Genomic DNA, 19,737 nt, shown 5'->3' with positions numbered 1-19,737 from the left:
AGACATGATTAGAAAGGCACAACGCAGAGCTTTCATGGATCTGTGCTGTGTGAGCTCTAAGGGTTTATGTATCGGCTACATATTGGCCGATGTTGATTAATTTGTGATACGCTATAATCATCCTGATTAATCAGACCGCTGATCAATTGGTTGGGCTCTAATAAGGACACAACCCACTAATTGCTGCTTGCAGCTTTATAATTTCCAATGTTATTTAGATGTCCAAGTTATGGGGCTCAAAAATTCCATTCTACTGTCTGCTGTCTTGATTTCAAATAGCTTTGTTGTACACCTGCCATCAGAGGTGTCATTAAGAGGAGGTGAGGAGGTGTGTTGTTGTTTGTATAACCAGGATTAAGAACTGTAGCGCAGCAACCTTAGTCACTTCTTTGTTCAGCAGACCTTTTCACCTCCTTGGCCACAATCTGCTTGTAAGCCTGATTATGTAACAAGTACCAACAGGCCCAGAGTATGACTCTCCACAAGGCAACACCAGCATGTATAGAGGTGGGAATCACAGGGTAACTCAGCACATTCTATGATACATTATATTAAATCATACAAAACTTAATACGATAAAAGATACAACACAACTTACTTGACACAACAACACAATGCCATACAAAATGATATAGTTTCATGCATAAAAATAAGGCATCTAATCATATTGGATCATATTGGATCATACTGGTTCGTACCACATCATACCATACCACACCAGATGATTCTATATAATCTGGTACATTAGGATACAATACAAAGAAAAACATCAAGGTAATACGCAACAGTAAGGTAGGATGTGATACAACACAATACGATATGATACGATCCTATACAATATGATACAATACGATATGATTTGGTTTTGATTTGACACAGTACAATAGGATACAATTCGATAAATATGATGAAATACAAATATGATTTGATACGATAAAATGATATAATAAAATATGACATATTTCCAATATGATACAGTACCATATGATACAATTCAATAAAATATATGATACAATATGATACGATGTATTTTTGATCTGACACAGTAACAATATGAAATAATACAATAAAAGGCAAGCATAACAATAAAGGAAACATAAAGAGGGGGTGATTTCAATAAAAGACACTGTTTTACAGTCATATACAGGTACATTTAAAAAAAAAATTAGAATACCATGAAAAAGTTCAGTGAAATATTTCAAGCCTTTATTTCTCAAAATGTTGATTATTATGGCTTACAGATGATGAAAACCCAAAATTCAGTGTCTCAGAAAATTAGAATATTACAATGATCAACAAAAAAGGATATTTTAAACAGAAACCTTAGTCTTCTGAAAAGTCTGTTCATTTCTATGCACTCAATACTTGGTTGGGCCTCCTTTTGAATGAATTACTGCATCAATGCAGAGTGGCATGGAGGCGATGCGATCAGCCTGTGGCACTGCTCCAGTGTCATGGAAGCCCAGGTTGCTTTGATAGTGGCCTTCAGGTCATCTGCATTGTTGGGTCTGGTGTCTCTCATCTTCCTCTTGACAATACCCCATAGATCCTCTATGGAGTTCAGGTCAGGCCAGTTTGCTGACCAATCAAGCTCGGGAACACCGTAGTCACTGAACCAGCTTTTGGTACCTTTGGCAGTGCGGGCAGGTGCCAAGTCCTGCTGGAAAATAAAACCAGCATCTCCATAAAGCTTGTCAGCAGAATGAAGCATGAAGTGCTCTAAAATGTCCTGGTAGATGGCTGCGTTGACTGTGGACTTCAGAAAACACAGTGGACCAACACCAGCAGATGCCATGGCGGCCCAAATCATCACTGACTGTGGAAACTTCACAGTGGACTTCGAGCAACGTGGATTCTGTTACTCTCCACTCTTCCTCCAGACTCTGGGACCTTGATTTCCAAATGACATGCAAGATTTACTTTCATCTGAAAAGAAGACTTTGGACCACAAAGCAGTCCAGTCCAGTTCTTTTTCTCCACAGCCCAGGTAAGACGCTTCTGACGTTGTCTCTGGTGCAGGAGTGGCTTGACACGAGGAACGTGACATTTGTAGTCCATGTCTAGGATTCGTCTGTGCATAGTGGCTCTTGATGCGCTGACTCCAGCCTCAGTCCACTCCTTGTGAAGCTCCCTCAAATTTTTGAATGGATTTTGCGTGACAATCCTCTCAAGGCTGTGGTTATCCCTTATGCTGGATACCACACTTTTCCCTTCCACTCAACTTTCTATGAATATGCTTGGATACAGCACTCTGTGAACAACCAGCTTCTTTAGCAATGACCTTTTGTGGCTTACCCTCCTTGTAGAGGATGTCAATAACTGTCTTCTGGACATCTGTCAAGTCTGCAGTCTTCCCCATGATTGTTTAGCCTACTGACTCAGACTGAGAGACCATTTAAAGGCTCAGGAAACCTTTGCAGGTGTTTTGAGTTAACTAGGTGATTAGGGTGTGACACCATGATTTTCCAATACTGAACTTTTTCACAATATTCTAATTTTCTGAGACACTGAATTTTGGGTTTTCATTATCTGTAAGCCATAATCCTCAACATTTCAAGAAATAAAGGCTTGAAATATTCCACTTTTTGTGTAATGAGTCTATATAATATATGGGTTTCACTTTTTGAAATGAGTGAAAAAAAATATTGAACTTTTTCATGATATTCTAATTTTTTTAGATGTACCTGTAGTGATATATCACTCTACCTGAATAATTAATAAAGAAATACAAAATAGCCCTAGTATGGTGGTGTAAAGGAGTAATGTGCTATCTTCTGGAAACTGGTGTCAGTTTCACCTGTTTCCACAGGACTCATAAGGTACACTATATTGCCAAAAGTATTCACTCACCCATCCAACTAATTTAAATCAGGTGTTCCAATCACTTCCATGGCAACAGGTCTATAAAATCAAGCACCTAGGCATGCAGACTGTTTCTACAAACATTTGTAAAAGAATGGCTCGCTCTCAGGAGCTCGTGAAATTTCCTCGCTCCTGAATATTCAACAGTCAACTGTCAGTGGTATTATAACAAAGTGGAAGCGACTGGGAATGACAGCAACTCAGCCACGAAGTGGTAGGCCATGTAGAATGACGAAGCGGGGTCAGCGGATGCTGAGGCGCATAGTGCACAGAGGTCGCCAACTTTCTGCAGAGTCAATTGCTACAGACCTCACTACTTCATGTAGCCTTCAGATTAGCTCAAGAACAGTGCGTAGAGAGCTTCATGGAATGGGTTGCCATGGCCGAGCAGCTGCATCCAAGCCATACATCACTAAGTGCAATGCAAAGCATCGGATGCAGTGGTGTAAAGGATGCCACCACTGGACTCTAAAGCAGTGGAGACGCTTTCTCTGGAGTGATGAAACGCGCTTCTCCAACTGGCAATCTGATGGACGAGTCTGGGTTTGGCAGCTGCCAGGAGAGCGGTACTTGTCTGACTGCATTGTGCCAAGTGTCAAGTTTGGTGGTGGTGGTGGTGGTGGGAGTGTTATGGTGTGGGGTTTTTTCAGGAGCTGGGCTTGGCCCCTTAGTTCCAGTGAAACGAACTCTGAATGCTTCAGCATACCAAGAGAGTTTGGACAATTCCATGCTCCCAACTTTGTAGGAACAGTTTGGGGATGGCCCCTTCCTGTTCCAACATGACTGTGCACCATGGCACAAAGCAAGGTCCATAAAGACATGGATGAGAGAGTTTGGAGTGCATGAACTTGACTGGCCTGCACAGAGTCCTGACCTCAACCTGATAGAACACATTTGGGATGAATTAGAGAGGAGACTGAGAGCCAGGCCTTCTAGTCCAACATCAGTGTGTGACCTCACAAATGCGCTTCTGGAAGAATGGTCAAAAATTCTCATGAACACACTCCTAAACCTTGTGGAGAGCCTTCCCAGAAGAGCTGAAGCAGTTATAGCCGCAAAGGGTGGACCGACATCATAATAAACCCTATGGATTAAGAATGGGATGTCACTTAAGTTCATATGCGAGTCAAGGCAGGTGAGCAAATACTTTTGGCAATATAGTGTAAGTCAGTTTGTTGTACAGCATGGTCTTTTCATATTAATATGGTTATTTAGCATCATTGATACAATTATAAATGTTCTCTCTCTCTTTACAATACTTAATCATTGTGTTTAAGCATCGACCAATGATGTTCCTGTTCCTAAGCAGTTCTAAACAAACAGCGTCATTAGCACCCCTGCCACAAAAGACAATTACACACTGCTGTCAGGTCAAAGAGGTTTGAAAACAACAAAAATCATGTGACTAGCAGGCTGACATGAGGAGGAAGTGATGCACAGGCGGTGGACGGGCAACCTGGGCGTGTGCTCAGTCATGTTTCCTGCTCCTCTTCTCCCCGGTTGAGGTTTAAAATGCCTAATTGGAAGCAACTTCATGATAGAGTCTAATTAACAAAGTGAACCAGCTTTCACTTTCCAATTCAGGGGGCTGAATGTTGAGACCAAGTGTAATAATGCTCTCATGAGGAGATTAAATGCAGCACTAACCTGTGACCAGTACGGCTACAGGATGAACGTATGGTTTAACGTATAAATACACAGTCTCCCACCAGCCAATTTTAAAGGCAACCCCCCAGGGAGGTGTGTAACCTAGACAGAGCCTGTGTGGCAAACTGTTACAGGAAACAGGCGAGACTGGTAGCCGACACAGGACATACGTCCAACAACAAAACACAACCTTTTTTTTAAAGCTCCCTTATAAAGCCTTTGTGAATCAGCTGTGTGTGTGTGGGGGGGGGGGGCTTCCGCAGTTGTATTCTGCTGCTCCTGGTTGTTTTGAAGCCGGTGTTTTGGTCATGAGTTCGAAAAAGGTCTGCAGTGCTTTTCCAGAGTTATGAAAAACTTCTGTTTCTGACTTTTTAATCAGTGGAGAGATTATCCTTAAAATCAGCTGAGCGCCCAACGCCTTTGAGCCAAAACATTCTGCGTCATAACCGTCTAAAACACAGCGATCATTCACGTGTAGAGCCTGAAAGAACACAGATGATTTTGTGTATTATTTGCACAAAATCATCCTCGTTGCTGTCGTGATCTTAAACCGCAGATGCATGGAAAAACTTAAAACACTGGAGAGACATTTCTTGGGGATTTGTCAACTGATTCTCTTGGCAAAAGAGATCAAATCAAAAAGCCTCTGGGATGAGTCTGTATTAGGTGATACATCAGGCAGCAATCACAAGGTCAAAGAAGAAACAGACAGATCTAACTTTAAGCTGGTTCATTTACAGACATGGAGACTGACTTTGTATTTTAGTGGGCGACACAAGTTGTGGGTTGGTCTGAGAAATGAGTAAGCAGCAGGGCTGCAGACAGAGAAACAGCAGCAGAAGAAAGATCAATATGGAAACATGCTCTCACGTCAGGTTATACCTGATTAATGCACATGCACAAAAGCTGAGTTATAGACATTTATAGATGCACGCTCCCTCCCTAACATAAAGCTTTCAATCTGGGGCAAACACAGCACTCAATATAAGATCAACGAGAGAAGGAAGTAGAGGAAGTGAAACTGCACGTATGTCTTTCCTCATATGTGAGTCTACTATAGTGAGTGTGAGTAGGGGTTCAAAAAGTGAAGCCAGAGAAAATGTAGGAGTCTTCAGCTTCTTACAGCTATGTTTGCATCAGACTAAGCTTATCTTGTAAGCAAGCAGCTGCATAAAAAAACAAAACAGCCAAGCCAGTTGCCATTTTATGACTGCCACTTAGCAAGGAGTTACATTACGTGCATTTAGTCCTGTTTAACTTGACTGCAATGCAGTTTGTGTGCATGTTTCCCCCAACCTGAAATCGTCACTTACATGGACATTGTTTAGATGTCGGCTGTGCAGACATTCAGGAAATGGATGCTGGCGACTCAGACGATGCGTGCTCTCGGCCCTCACAATAACCCCATTGCCCTCCAAATACATACTCACACATGCACACACAAACACTGAGCTATAAGGGGTCTGCTTGAGGGGCTGCACAACATGGGAGCAATTAAACACCAAGCTCTCTTATCAGCGGCCCACTTTCTCAGGGAGGAAAGGAGAAGAAAAAAAGAAGTTAAGGGGTCGTTGGGAAAAGCGTCGCTCATACAGCAGGAAGTGATCCCTCTCTCTACGTGTTTATTTATGGGCTTCCCATTTCCTGTCAAAATCACAGACACTCTTGGTGGCACTCAGAAGGCATGTAAATACACACAGAGATCAGAAGTGATTAAGAGAGGCAGCCACTCTTTAATAACAAAGCTAAGTTTAGGCAAATGAAACTGATTAGACAGGCTGACTTAGACGTTCTTTACCGTGTTCTTTTTGTATTCAAGTTGCAGAAGCCCATCATTAATGTACCAGCTTGCAAGCACATCGCAACAGAAACAAGAAAAACCTTCTTTACAGGCAGAGTCCTTGAGTAGAGTGATAGCTATTTATGGACACCCATCATCCACAAGAAATCTGTGGTCTTAAGTGGATGACAGCAATGATTATATGCTGACTTACACTGCTGATCATGCCAAAATTAGTGGTGCAACAACCAATGATACTGCAATATGCTGTGCTCTCTGGCTTGTGTAATGATGCTCAGTGTTAGTTCATGCAGGACACAGGAGTTATATGCCCAGCTGTGATCAGCTGATGGCCAGCTGATCACAATTATCGGCTCCCAGCTCCCAAAGCCAATCAAAGCTCTCTCTCAATGCAGTGCTGTATCTAAATATGATGTACTTCTCATTAATCCCTGCTTGTATTAATACTAATATACCACACTGCTGCTGCTGCTGCTGCTGCTGGCAAAGCTTAACCTCCTCCACCCTAGCCTCCTCCTTTATAGCTTAAGACTTGTTGCGCCTTCATATTGAGAGTCATGCTACCATGGGTTAATTGCTTTTGAACTACTTTTAATGTATTCAGTACTCACTGTCATAAATGTGCTCAGGCAATGTGCTAGGTATCGGCACCGATACCTAGTATTGGTATCAGTATCTGTGCATCCCTCTTGGCCAGTGTTGCAAAAAGTAAAAAAAAAATGAAGCATGACTAAAGGTCAAACTACTGCTAATTTATAGTGGAAAAAATCTATTTATCCTGTGTCTTATTGCGAATTATTCCCAAAGGGAGAGGCTGAAGTTTGAGAGGGAAGAACTTTCAAGGGCCTACCAACACTAGGCTATCTGCCCTATTCCACTTGAGCCTAAAAGTCTTGTTTGCTTGACCAGTGTGATTGCTCCATAAGCACAGGCATAGGTGTGCTGTTTGACTTCCTCTTAACAGTCATTTTAAACAATGGCGGAGTATTTAGAGGGCTATATCTGACCAAAATTACTCAAAATAAACTATGAAGTGTTGACATCTGAATACGAAAGCTCAGCAAAAAAAAAAAGTTCGGAACCACTGAACTGCATTGTATCATGAGTCATTCAGCAAATCAAGCCTCTAATTATGTCAAATGAAGCTGTTTATTATTAATTATAGAGACCCAACATTAACCCACTTCCTTTGCACAGGCAGAAACTTCAAGCAGGACCAGACTCATCGTTGCACAGTCATCTGACATGGAGATAAATGTAGGCTAAGTCTATGGTAGCAATGAAAAATGCTTACACACACTGTGGATTGTGGCCAAACATGACAAAGACAGCTGAACGGCTGCTGGCACATGTGTAATTGTTTGTGGTGATATCTGTCAACTTCATTCATTCACTTACACTTAAGCCTCACTGCAGCTCTCCAGACTTTAATCAATAACTTCAGCTGAGCAGCAGGCACCAGCTGTCTCCGTGGAATCTCTTTTCACCTTTCTCTTTGCCATTTTTGTCAGCACCACCCACCCTACTTCCTGTTACAGTTGCTGCTGTGAACAAGCACAAAGGAGATCCACTCAGCGCCTGATTGACAAGTCACTCTTAAAAACTCCCCTGGGGAAATGGGGCCATCGGTTGTAAGGTTCATCTTAAAAGGCTGCTGCTGTACACATCTGACCCTAAACCTCAACCCCCACTAAGTTGAAGCAATGGGGGCTTGAGTGATGAGTAGTTACATTTCACTATACTTCGCTGCACATGCTTTACGTTTGTACAATAGAAGAGGATGTCAGTCTTTATCGTTTATCTGTGCAATGCAGCGCTCATGACAACATCTGCTTCTAAATAACCCCCAGTGTGACCAGCTCATGTGATGGAGTAAAGGAGGGTCTCAGTTAAAGGACAGTGGGTCTTTCGGACCACTGCTCCAGCTCTACTAAACAAGCATGAATACAGGCGCAGCCTCCATCACTCTCACACTACCAGTTTTAGAGGCATGTAGAGCCAGCACATGCACATTTCTATCATCTCTTTAAATCCGCTTTCAGCCTTGGCACGCATAATCGATGGGCTGCTAATATCTCCTGGTTTGGATCCAAAGGCTTCTGTTCTGCTGCCTGAGCTTTTGGGTGCATTTCCAACAAAGGCAGTGAATGACACAGCTCTGAAGGAGAGCATGTCTTTGTGTCCAGAAGCATAACAAAAACAGAAAAATGCTCTCTTGGAGCCCATTTAAAGATGAAATTCATCTATACATTTCAAGGCTCTTCATTGCACAATGCAAGGTTAAGGTGAGACTGCATGCAAGCTGCATGTGAGAATAAAACTACTATGATTTGGAGAGAAACGCCCATTCTCCTCCTTGCACCTGGCTGCAGCTGTCCTTGTCACTTCACCCCATGTTCAATCCTGAATGCAAGCTTCAACCACAGAGGACTCATGCTGAGGAAAACTCATGCCTCCATACATGCAAACAATCATATGGGGATAGCGTGGTGCTGGCACATGCTTTGCCTTATCAATACTATGCAGAGCACCACCCATGCATTATGAAAAATGGGTGTAGTAGCCTACTCCTCTGTTTTTAAAGCACAGCATGCATAAAGCTGGGACATAAAAGACAGTGAATAATACTATAGGTGTGTAGGGATGCATTTAATTGACCGCCAGCAGGAACAGACACAATGTGGTCTGCTAAGGTCGGCAGATTTCCAGCAGACAGACGCCAAAGGCTTACCTCAACGCAACCTTCACGCAGCAGTCGCCCTGGCTCGCCATTCTCTTTTTCAAGGTTCACTGACGGGCTGTGGAGTATTTCGGCTGCGTGGAGTTTCTCAGTGAGCGTAACAGTGCGGTGCTGCGGCGGTGCTGGGAGTCTCGGGTCAGCGGTAGCAGACGTCAAGACCTGCCCGCGATGAGAAGCCTCTGCCGGACTCCTCCTGTCTGCTTCTCCTCCGCTGTGGCGGTCATTTCTGGCTCAGCGGTGACTGTCACATCGCAGAGTTTAACCCGCTGTTTTCTGTCTGTCTGTCCGTGCTCGCTCTCTCCCACTACATCTTTTGTGAAGAGAGTGTGAGTGAAGCATATGAGCGCTCCTCAGAAACCACGGCGCTGCTCTGAGAGAGACGCGATCACGTTGAAGAAGCGCTGAGACCGTAAACTCCGCTGATGCGTTCATGGACTGTAGGAAATGTTGGATCGTTTAGGCGAAAGAACCGTTAACCTACATTAAAACTTAAGGTCACTATAAAAGGGTGTGGAACATGGGTCTAATAAGAAATAAGAATAAAAGTTAGCAAAAAAAAAAAAAAATTACAATGGTCAACTCAACACATTATTCAACTGTTTTCAAAACCGACTGGCACTTCTCTTAAACACAGAAACAGTCCCAAAATGAAAAATTAAAATTAAAAAGTTATTATCCAAATCACTTTAAGCTGGGGTTAGCATTTGGGGAAAAGCAGCACGAGACAGTCATATTTAGAAAGCTTTTACTTTGAAGAAAAAACTGTTGTATGAACTTCCCATCTGCCGGACAATTACGAAAGTCTACTGAAGAAAAGATCACGTGATCAGAAGATCATGACTTCAGCAACAATTTAGTTTTACAACAGGTCTTCTCTGTATATTTGAGCAAAGTATTAGTGACCTTATGGCCCCTTACTGAATTATTACTGCTTATCTCAGTTGTTATCATTATGTATCCTTTAGCACAACATTTCTCAAGTGGAGGCTAGGACTTTAAAGACTCTGTAAAGGAAAAATGAATCTGTATTTAGGTTTGTTGTGACGGCACTGTGTTAGGAACCCCTAAATCAAATTTCATTCAACTAAAACATGTCTAAGTTTATGAAATAAAGCTCCAAAATCACAAAAAAATGAGGCACTAAATTCTGCTCATTTTTAATGATTCAGATGGTGTGGCGTGTCTATTGAATGAGCTCAAGCCACGCCCACTCAGGAGAAATACATCCTCTCAGATTAAAAACAAATGGTACAATTTGAATGTTGACTTTATGATCAGAGTGTGGCTGCCTGGCTCTGTGCCAGAGAGGAGACAAAGTCCACTGTCTGGCCAAATCTCTGTTATGACGCTTTAAATGATCCATAGACCACTGTGGCTGATAGATTCAACAAATTTATCTCACAATGAACAAAAAACAGCATTTAACTGGCTGATAATTTTCAATAAAGCAAGTGACATCAGCTAACAACAGACTGTACTGAGATGAACTGCTCTGTGATTTTATATTGTAGCGTTAGAGGGGCGGGGTCATTCCCCACTGTGGGCTTGTGACATCATGAGCCCACATATTGGCCTTGCCCAAATTAAACCAAGCCAGGAAAGATGTGAGAAACTTTCTAATGGTCTAAATCCAGATCTCAGTCACATTTAGTGTTTTCACATGTTTACAGCAACGATGTTCCAACATATCTAGTGTGTTAAGACAAAAACTTTAGATTTCACTTTACAGGGTCTTTGAAGTGGGTCGCAGAGCTGTTTTCATTCAGTCATCATGAGTATCATGAAAATGAGTCTATGTTGGTTGCAGTCTTGAGATCTCAACTTAGTCATCTCACCATGATGGGACAACATACACCATATGGACAAAAGTATTTGGCCTCACCTGTCAAATATTCAATACAGGTGTTTTAAGCAAACCTGTTGCAACAGGCTGCCAAAGCTCACTGACTTCAAGCGTGGTGTTGTGATAGATGCAATGAGGCAGTTCATAAAATTTCATCTGTGCTTGATTGTCCACAGTCAGTTGTAGGTGATATTACTGAAAAGTAAATAAAATCACAGAACGGATAAGCGATGGCCAGTGCTCTGCTGATTCCATAGATGAAGCGTTCTGAACTTTCACTGGCATCAATGAAAGCACAGACACTGTGCAATGGGAGCTACATGGAATGGGTAGATGCCTTCACATTGAGAACCACTTCTCTATAGAAAGAATGAGCACAAATTCCCACAGAAACACTCTAAAATCTTGTGGAAAGCCTTCCAAAAAGAGTGCTGGCTGTTATAGCTGAAAAAGGGGACGACACTCCACATTTAAGTGGTGGTCAGGTCGTATTTTCTCTGCTGTGAATGCTCTGTCTGTGACTCTACAATATTACGAGGGGTCCTTGAATGCAGCACAATCACATTCGATTGATTCGCAGTTGGGCCAGTTGCTGAACTAGTCCCGCCTTCTTTGAACGCATACAACCAATCAGTAGGATCGATGGGCCTGTGTAGCCCCACCCAGTGTCACACCCACAACGGGCAGTAAAGATTACAAACCTGCTGCACACCGACAGCCAGCGGCGACATCTGAGGTCCGTTAAACCGCCATAAACAAAGCAGTCCTGTTCCCATGATGGAGAGGAGGGGCCACAACATGAAACACCTAGAGGTCAAAGGTTGAAAACACAAGCAGAGCAGACTTGATTATGTTCAAGCGGAAGATGGAGTTAATTTGCATGGGAAGTTTAACTGTGCTCACTTCCCTCTCATGCTGGGTAATTCTTCAAAAGGGGAAATAGAAATCCCTTATCTTTATAGAACCACTATGATGGTTTTGTACCATTCTTTTTCATTTTTCCTTTATAGCTTATGCTGCTTTGGCTTCATTTATTCTGGCTCTGTATGCTCAGCACTTCCCTCCAATTTGTTTCCTCTAACACGCTGCTGATAAAGCCAGGTTTATGTTTGCTGAAAATGATCTATGCAAAGTGCTGCAGCTCTGTGTTGATGGCAGAGTTTCAACTGGCAGGATTCAAATCTGCACTCATGGAGAGAACTTCAATTTCTCCAAATCCTTCTCCTCTTCATATCTGTGACTCATGTTCTTATGTGAACAGATCAAAACAGACAAACCATTTGCCAGTGACAGGCTAATCAAAACTGCAGTGATTCCCATAAGAGTGCATACACAGTTCAGTCAATGATTGAATAAAAGAAAACTTTATGAATGTCACTTCTGAATGTTTTATATGTATCAGTTCATACAGAGCCAGTCTAGCCAGCTGTCTACATACAGTGCCTTTAAAAAAGTATTCACCCCCTTGGCTGTCTGACTGTTTGATTGATTTTATAAATCAATCATGGTCAACAGAATTTTGCTTTTTGACAAATAAAGTTAAATTATATTGACCATGACTGATGTATAAAATTTATTTAAGGGTAAAACATCGAAGGCAGTGAATACTTTTAATAAGCTCGGTATAATAAAGGATAATACACTCTATTTTCATGTGGTAAAATAGTCTCTCCGCTGTCACAGACCACCACTTTTATGTAATGAATCACAGTCTGCTAACCGTTGCATGAACTATAAACTCATTCTGTGAGCACAGAGGAGCTTATGACTTTGCCTGTTTGTGTTTGTGTGCATGTGTTGGTGTTCCAAGGACCAGGTGGCGATGTTACTGCTGCACACACTACGTTCCCAGGCAGCAGAGGTGGATTCTACACAAGATTAACATCCAGATATGTGGATAAAGCCACAATCCTGTTGGATCTGTGGGAACCAGCCACCGTATTACTCGACTGGGACAACAGAACACATGAACAAGTTTGGCACACACCCAAACACACACCTATTTATGTGGCCTTTTTAGACAAACTCGCGCAAACTGTTACATAATGAGGCTGCACTGTTTTCCGAAGCATGTGTTAAGTCCCTTTCATTCCTCTACAGGCCTGTTTACAGTTTTTAAATCCTCTCAGCCTCAGTTCCCGCTGTATGGTACCTCCTCCTCAGCAAATTACAATGTAAAAAGCACATTTCATAACCGTTCTATGGGGGTCTTTTAAAACCCTTAAGATATCTTAATATTGCAATTGCCACCAGGAGCATAATCCCTCTATTTAGGGCTGCATAAAGTCAAAAAGCAAACTAATTACATAAGAGGCGTCCAAATACAATCGCTCCAGTTGCCCCCAGGTTCCTCTGTCAGTCATAGTGAAGACAGAAATTAATTCTGCTTGGATTTGGATTTTTTTTTTTCTTGCAGCTACACACGCACAAAGAGTTTATTAAAAACACTTCATGGTCCCTCCTCTCATTTCTGCAGGATGTTATTACATCCTGACCTGGAAAACAAGAAAATGACTCATGACTTTAATGTACCATGATCTTTCTGTTGCTATTTTTCAATGCCATTATATCATTTTGAAATAAGATGTATTTCATTGCCACACTGATGTAAGGGACACTAATAAATACTCCACTATAACCTACCAAACCTACATACCAGCCTCATGTATTAAACCAAGTATAAAAGAAGTTCTATGAATGCTCAGAGCCATGTATTGAATTGCTAATTTCAGTGAAAAAGTCCAGGAATGAGGCAGACAGAGGAAGATGGAAGATGAGACTGCGCCCTAATGTATTCTCCATCCTTATTCTTTGATGTGTCTATAATCCCTCACACGCATTTTCTATACTTAGCTTTGAAGCTCCATAAACGAATCCGCAATTCTTTACCGTAACAAAAGTGTTTGAATTGGCCAGGATTAGACGAACACACATTCAACTATTCACAGGCTGGCACAGAAAGACGTGCATCATAAAAATGAAACATCAGACAGCTGAATTATGTCTGCTTCTGTCACTCCATTTCCTCCTCCATGGGAATACATGACGAGTCCAATAAGTGAGTGCACAGATGTTTGATGGTGTGCGTTTTATGTTTGCATGTGTGTGATATAGGAGCTACTTTATGTGCTTCAGATTTATGTGTGTCAGCTGCCAGGTCTTGGCAGTGCTGGACCCCCCGAGGTGTTTTGTCCCATCACCCTGCAGAGCTCAGCTTCATTGCTTACTGTGGAAGTGGTGAGAGTACCTTTGCTGTGCACCTTAGTTAAATGAAAACAATGATCGTGAGAATATTTAAACAGATAATCCTTTTCTTGTAATGAGTAAGATAAAAACAGTGATTGCTCCCATGATTGTTAAATACATGGCTGTGGCCTGCTAGCTTAGCTCTGCACAAAGACTGGAAACAAAGGGAACTAGCTATTTGGTTTTTGTCATCTTTTTTACAGTTCAGATGCTAATGTGATAGCTAAAAATCTCACATCTGGTCATATCCTTAAGGTTTTTTGTACTGATGTACAATATGTATAAACTCTGGTGTCAGATCATTCAGTGCACTCAGCTAAGCTTATTTCCAATACATCATCCAGTATAGCCTGAGAAACCTTCTACGACCCAGCGTTCTCATATGAGGATGTTTTGTTTTGGGTTCCCTGCACCATTATGCTGAATTTTGCTTAACTCAGATGTGTTAGCCTCATCAGCTACGCCCAAGCTAATCACTCCTACCCCTGTAACTCTCACGATCTCATGGCGAATCAGGTTCACAGGAACGAAAACAACTTTTCTGTCATAATAAGCTTTCAGTGCTTTTTCTCTTTATTTTTATTTTCAAAAATGTGGTCCAGTTCTGATAAAACTGCCTCTACATCCTAGCAAATTGCTACCCCTGTGACAGACATTGCTATCAGTTTCCAATGTTGAGCTAATGCTTCATTCTCTTGAAATGGCACTGATTGGTCCAAACTGTTTGGTTCTGGCACATATGTTGTAGACTGTAGCTTTGCAAGATGGATGACAAACAAGGAGTCTGGCAAATCCATCTCCTTTGCAAGATTATAATTTTCTTCTTTAGAGGAAAAGCTGAAACTCAGGATGAAGATTGTGGGTCAATCCATAGACTGTAGAAAGAATTGTACAAAGCCTGTGGGATGTCAGCCATCCGCCTATTACAATAGGCATACTCAAACAGCTGTTGAAGCTAAATCCGTGGCGGCCTCCATGTTGAAATCACTGTCTCAACTGAACTTTGGATCAAACTAACTGGTAGAGTTGTGACGTTCATGATCCGAATCTTTTGAACGGCTCTTTAACACGAACGACAGGAACTGATTCACAGTTGTGAGCCGTTCGGGGTTTTTTTTATCCCTTTGTTTCACACAGATGCACACATGAGCTCCTCCTTTGTTACTCCACAGAGTGAGAGGACGATACACCCAAGGACAGTTCAGGAGTCCTCTGCAGGGTTTAACGTTTTTACAAGGCAGCTATATGGACCACAACAGGTCACCAGTCCATTGCAGTGTAAATACTAGTAGTACCAGTAGGCTGCAGTGTTGCCAACTCCTCAGTAAGGAAAGTAGCTATTGACTGACCTAAAAGTCGCCAGAAGTCGCTAAATGACATCACCACCTAATTTGCATAATCAGCAGTATGCATTTAATTGTAATGGATGCTGTAGAAAAGAGGAAAAACGTCATGAGAGAGACAAAAAGTGAGTAAAAAGACCTTTAATATGTGTAGAACTACAAATGAACTTGCTTCTGTTGATTCTTGTTTTTTTAACGTCACAGTTCCAACCCTCCTCCTTTATCTGGGCTTGGGACTGGCAAAAATGACTCTAGAGATACTCTGGCAGAGTTACTTTAATTTTTATTTTTAATTTATTATTCAAGTTATTGTTCTATTTTTCTTATAAGTTTAGTTTTCTTATGTTTGGTTTAGTTTTAAACCTCATGGTCCACTTAAAAGTCTAAACCAAATCCCAGTGAAACATTGACATTTTTAACCATACCACTTATAATATGTTTATATATATATATTTATATATAAAGTCTTCATTAACCATTTTAAATTGACCAAAAAGCGACAATAGAAAAAAACAGTCATGGTGCCTTCACAGTGCGGTTAATTTGCAGTCTGGACATTGAGGCATGAGCATCTCCTGTACGAAGTGCAGCTGAGGGGGAAGCTGTGCGAGGATTGGGCTGCCTGAGTGCTGTTGGACGGGGAGGGGACACACGGTAGCACCTAACTTGCGTTAGCTTATCTTAAGAGATCACTGAGGAATGTAGACTTTCTTTAACAAAAGCACCTGTAGTTGAGTGTCTTTTGAGCCATTTCATGTTGTTTCCTTCAATCCAGCTGTCAGCCATTGTTTCAGTTTTTAAGCTATGTCAAAACAGCATAAGAGATTGTATTGTTTATAGTTAAAGTACTTCAAAATGTGGAAATCTAATAAGCAATGTTTCCATAGCTAACACATTTATAAAGTTAAGTCACTCACAAATAGGAATCTAAAAAAATAAAACGCATCATTAGTATACATACTGATAAAGAAGAGAAGTATGTGTTTTGATATATTTATGGGACATCACCATTTTTTTCTTCCAGGTTAACCAAAACTATCATGTCCCTTTTAAGCTTGGCATATCTGAAATAAAGAAAAGTAATGTGCAGGAAGGATACTTGGACGTGTTTTATACTCTCCACAAACATATCTTCAATCAGAGGGATATAACTCTAGTGAATGATGATCCCCTCTCCAGCAGACCTACATTCCTGCTCTCATCCCCAGGGCACACACTGACCCACGATTCTCTCCATCTCTACCCAGGCTCTGATGCGTCCTGCTGGGCTGTAACTGTGCTGAGGCTGGGATGGGGGCTGGCGGCTGGTCGTGTGTGCTGCAGCCTCGGGGGGTTTCAGAGAGGTAGTAACACTCTTTGACTGATTTTACTGCTGCATCACAGGACATGAAGTCAAGTGTGTGTGTGTGTGTGTGTGTGTGTGTGTGTGTGTGGGTGGGTGGGTGAGACAAGAGGAGGTGAACAACAAGGAGTGGTTGTTCTCTGTCCCCTGGCCCCAAGCCTACTGCATGCATTTATTCACACATTCTCAAAAGACTAATGGAGTCCATCTGTGAAGCTACTCAGACCCCATCCCCACCCCTGCAAACTTCATCATATAACCCATCATACTGATTTGCATGTGTTTACAACAGTTTATATTGTAATTTTTCTCATTTTGTCATTTCAAGGAGAAAAAAATCTTCTTAGAATTCAAACTAAGTAAGGTTTGGTTTGGGGGTTTCAATAAAAGTGCAATGGCATGGTAGTCGAACTTCTCATTCAGTCACATTTGTGTCATGAAATCTTCATAACTGGCTCATTCATCAATGTCTCTATTTCTATCATTTTACCCCGTCACCTTGCCTCTTATCCGGTGCCCCGTTACTATGGAGACAGCCTCTGAAGGAAGCAGGCAGAAAAGGACAGGAAGAGGTGCTGAAATGGCAGAAAAGCCTCTTTGTGCTGTGAGAGGCTCTCTGAGCAAACAGGACCAAAGAGAGTATAAAGGGTTAATCTCACACATACTCACACCTCTTACACCTAGGGTTAAATAGAGAATACTGTAAAAAGTATACTTGAAGCTATAACCAGAGATTAATGAAACAGCTGCTATAAAATATGTTTTTATTGCCTGTACATCCTGTGAACAGCTCCTTATAAGTAAACTTAGCACAAAACTGTTTGAATTTCTGGAACCCTAGGTGCTGACAATCAGGTGTCTGATTGGCAGCTATTATGTTCAGCGAGTCTGCCTACAGCAATTGTCATAGGGTCAAAGTGTGGAGAAGATGTGGAGAACACTATGCTGATTTCTGCACCAATACAGAAACATCTTTTGGTGGAGGCAGTGTGATGGTGTGGTGCAACATCTCTCTCACTGGAAAAACAAGAGTTGTCATCATTGGAGGCAATCTTAAAATGAAGAGAGATATCGAGATGAGATTCTGCAACCAGTGGCAATCTCATATCTCCACAGTCTATCCTCCAAGATGATAATGCTCACCCCCACAGAGCAGGGTTTATCAGAGACTACCTCCAGAATTTGGGAGTGAAGAGGATGGAATGGCCTGCTAGTCCTGACCTCAACCCCATTAAACCATTGTGGGATCAGTTTGGATGTGCTGGCCGTGCCAGAGTGACCAACGCAACCATGTTGGCTAACTTAGGAAAAATGCTGGTTGAAGAATGGGATGCCATCCCACAGCAGTGTGTAACCAGGCCGGTGACCAGCATTAGGAGAAGGTGCCACGCTTTTGTGACTGCGTATGGTTCTTCCATTCTTCCTACTGAGGCTCCTCTTAGTTAAATTAATAAACTGTTAAATTGCAAATATGTGAAGTTTCTTCAGTCTTCAATCATCCAATCCACCTAAAAACACCATACAAGAGTTGATGGCAAAATAAACAGAGAAGACTTGGCAAATCTTTCATGGACACAACCCACATACTCAGCTCTGCTGCTCATCCCACAAATGCATGTTCCTTACTAATGTGGCACCATTTAAAAGGGAAATACATTTTCTTTCCAACACTAGAAACACAAACTTCCTTTATTTATATAAGCTCACTTAATTTAAAATGTAACAGTGTTAGTCGATGTATACTTACTGTTGTGTATCTTGATAAAACACAACATATGAGAGCAGCTTCAAGCACAACACACCCATGAATGAGAAAAGCATAAAATCTCAGGCTGTTTGTCATCCATATGCATCACAAACACACATCCTCTCTCTCACACATGAAATCTCACTCCATTCTCTATGGGAAATTGGATTGCTTCTTGTGAATAACTTGATTAGAAACAACCTTCCTCTCACTGTGGGGCAGTTTCACTTAATAAAGATAAGTGCATTGACACACCACTGCCCACATTTATACACACAGAGTATCATGCACACACCCTGCTGCAGATCTTTATATAGGAAAATTACATGCACCATATTAACAGAAAAGGAACAAGATACAAGAATGGGTCACAATCACAGGGACATCCCAGGGACTATTTTGACCTCTGGGTTAAACATCAGATTCTAGGAAAGCATTATGTCCACAGCAAGCGCCTTTGTGCAATAAAGTAATGGCTGATTCAGATCTGAAAGAGCTCCTTTAATTCAGTACATTCATGTTTAGTAACGCAAAGTAAGTGTACTAGCTAACAACTTTAACAAAGGCATTCAGAAACATTATAGGGTATAACTGACTCTGGCTGCATTACAAATTGCAGCATATTTTAGCTTCCAAATGTGACTGTGGAAGTTTCACACTTCTTTGTCTTATATAATCGTTTCATTTTACTGAAATAAATGCAGCGTATGAGATAGCATCATGTTGTTATCCAATGATTGGTGCTGAGGTTGATAAAAGAGGACAACTAAAGCCCTGAACAGAGAAGAACAGCTACAGTAAAAAGAAGAAACTAGCATCCTCTTAAAAGTGTGGTGTGCAAAACTGGGAACATTTAATAGTCAGATACTAGACTGTGATGCTCGCTCTTGGTGGTAACTGTGGCAACCAAAATGAATGTTTTATAACCCTTAGAAGTCCACAGACTATTTTTTTTTTTTTGCCATTTTGTTAATACTTTACTTTTGAAATTTTCAACACTTCAGAAAATCTTTACCATGCTCATGTTTGGTATTACTTTTTAGCAAAACCTCATTTATGAAAGAAAACTAATACAGTGAGCTAAAAATGTAGTTTACTTTTAAACTGCAGTTTATTAAATACAAGACCTCCAAAAACACAAAAACAATCAAAAACACAATTCTATT

At 41.4% G+C, this 19,737-nt stretch overlaps 1 protein-coding gene across 9 annotated transcripts in view; it reads right to left on the bottom strand.

Moving 5' to 3' along the window:
- The window catches only part of kif21b (kinesin family member 21B), a 91,162-nt gene extending 81,756 nt beyond the window's left edge, over positions 1-9,406 (bottom strand). For 8 of the 9 annotated variants that reach the window (XM_041783090.1, XM_041783094.1, XM_041783093.1 and 5 more), the window contains exon 1: positions 9,042-9,406. In XM_041783090.1, the coding sequence (XP_041639024.1) occupies positions 9,042-9,082 (41 nt within the window). In that variant the 5' untranslated portion in view covers positions 9,083-9,406. Of the gene's footprint in view, positions 1-7,708; positions 7,828-9,041 lie in introns of those variants that run through there. The other variant, XM_041783095.1, reaches the window with a different exon arrangement.
- Between the last annotated feature and the right edge of the window lie 10,331 nt (positions 9,407-19,737).

Source organism: Cheilinus undulatus, linkage group 3, assembly GCF_018320785.1.
Source record: "Cheilinus undulatus linkage group 3, ASM1832078v1, whole genome shotgun sequence".
NCBI classification, from domain to species: domain Eukaryota; kingdom Metazoa; phylum Chordata; class Actinopteri; order Labriformes; family Labridae; genus Cheilinus; species Cheilinus undulatus.
The sequence above is the reverse complement of the archived record's forward strand: the minus strand, read 5'-3'. Positions and strand labels throughout refer to the sequence as shown.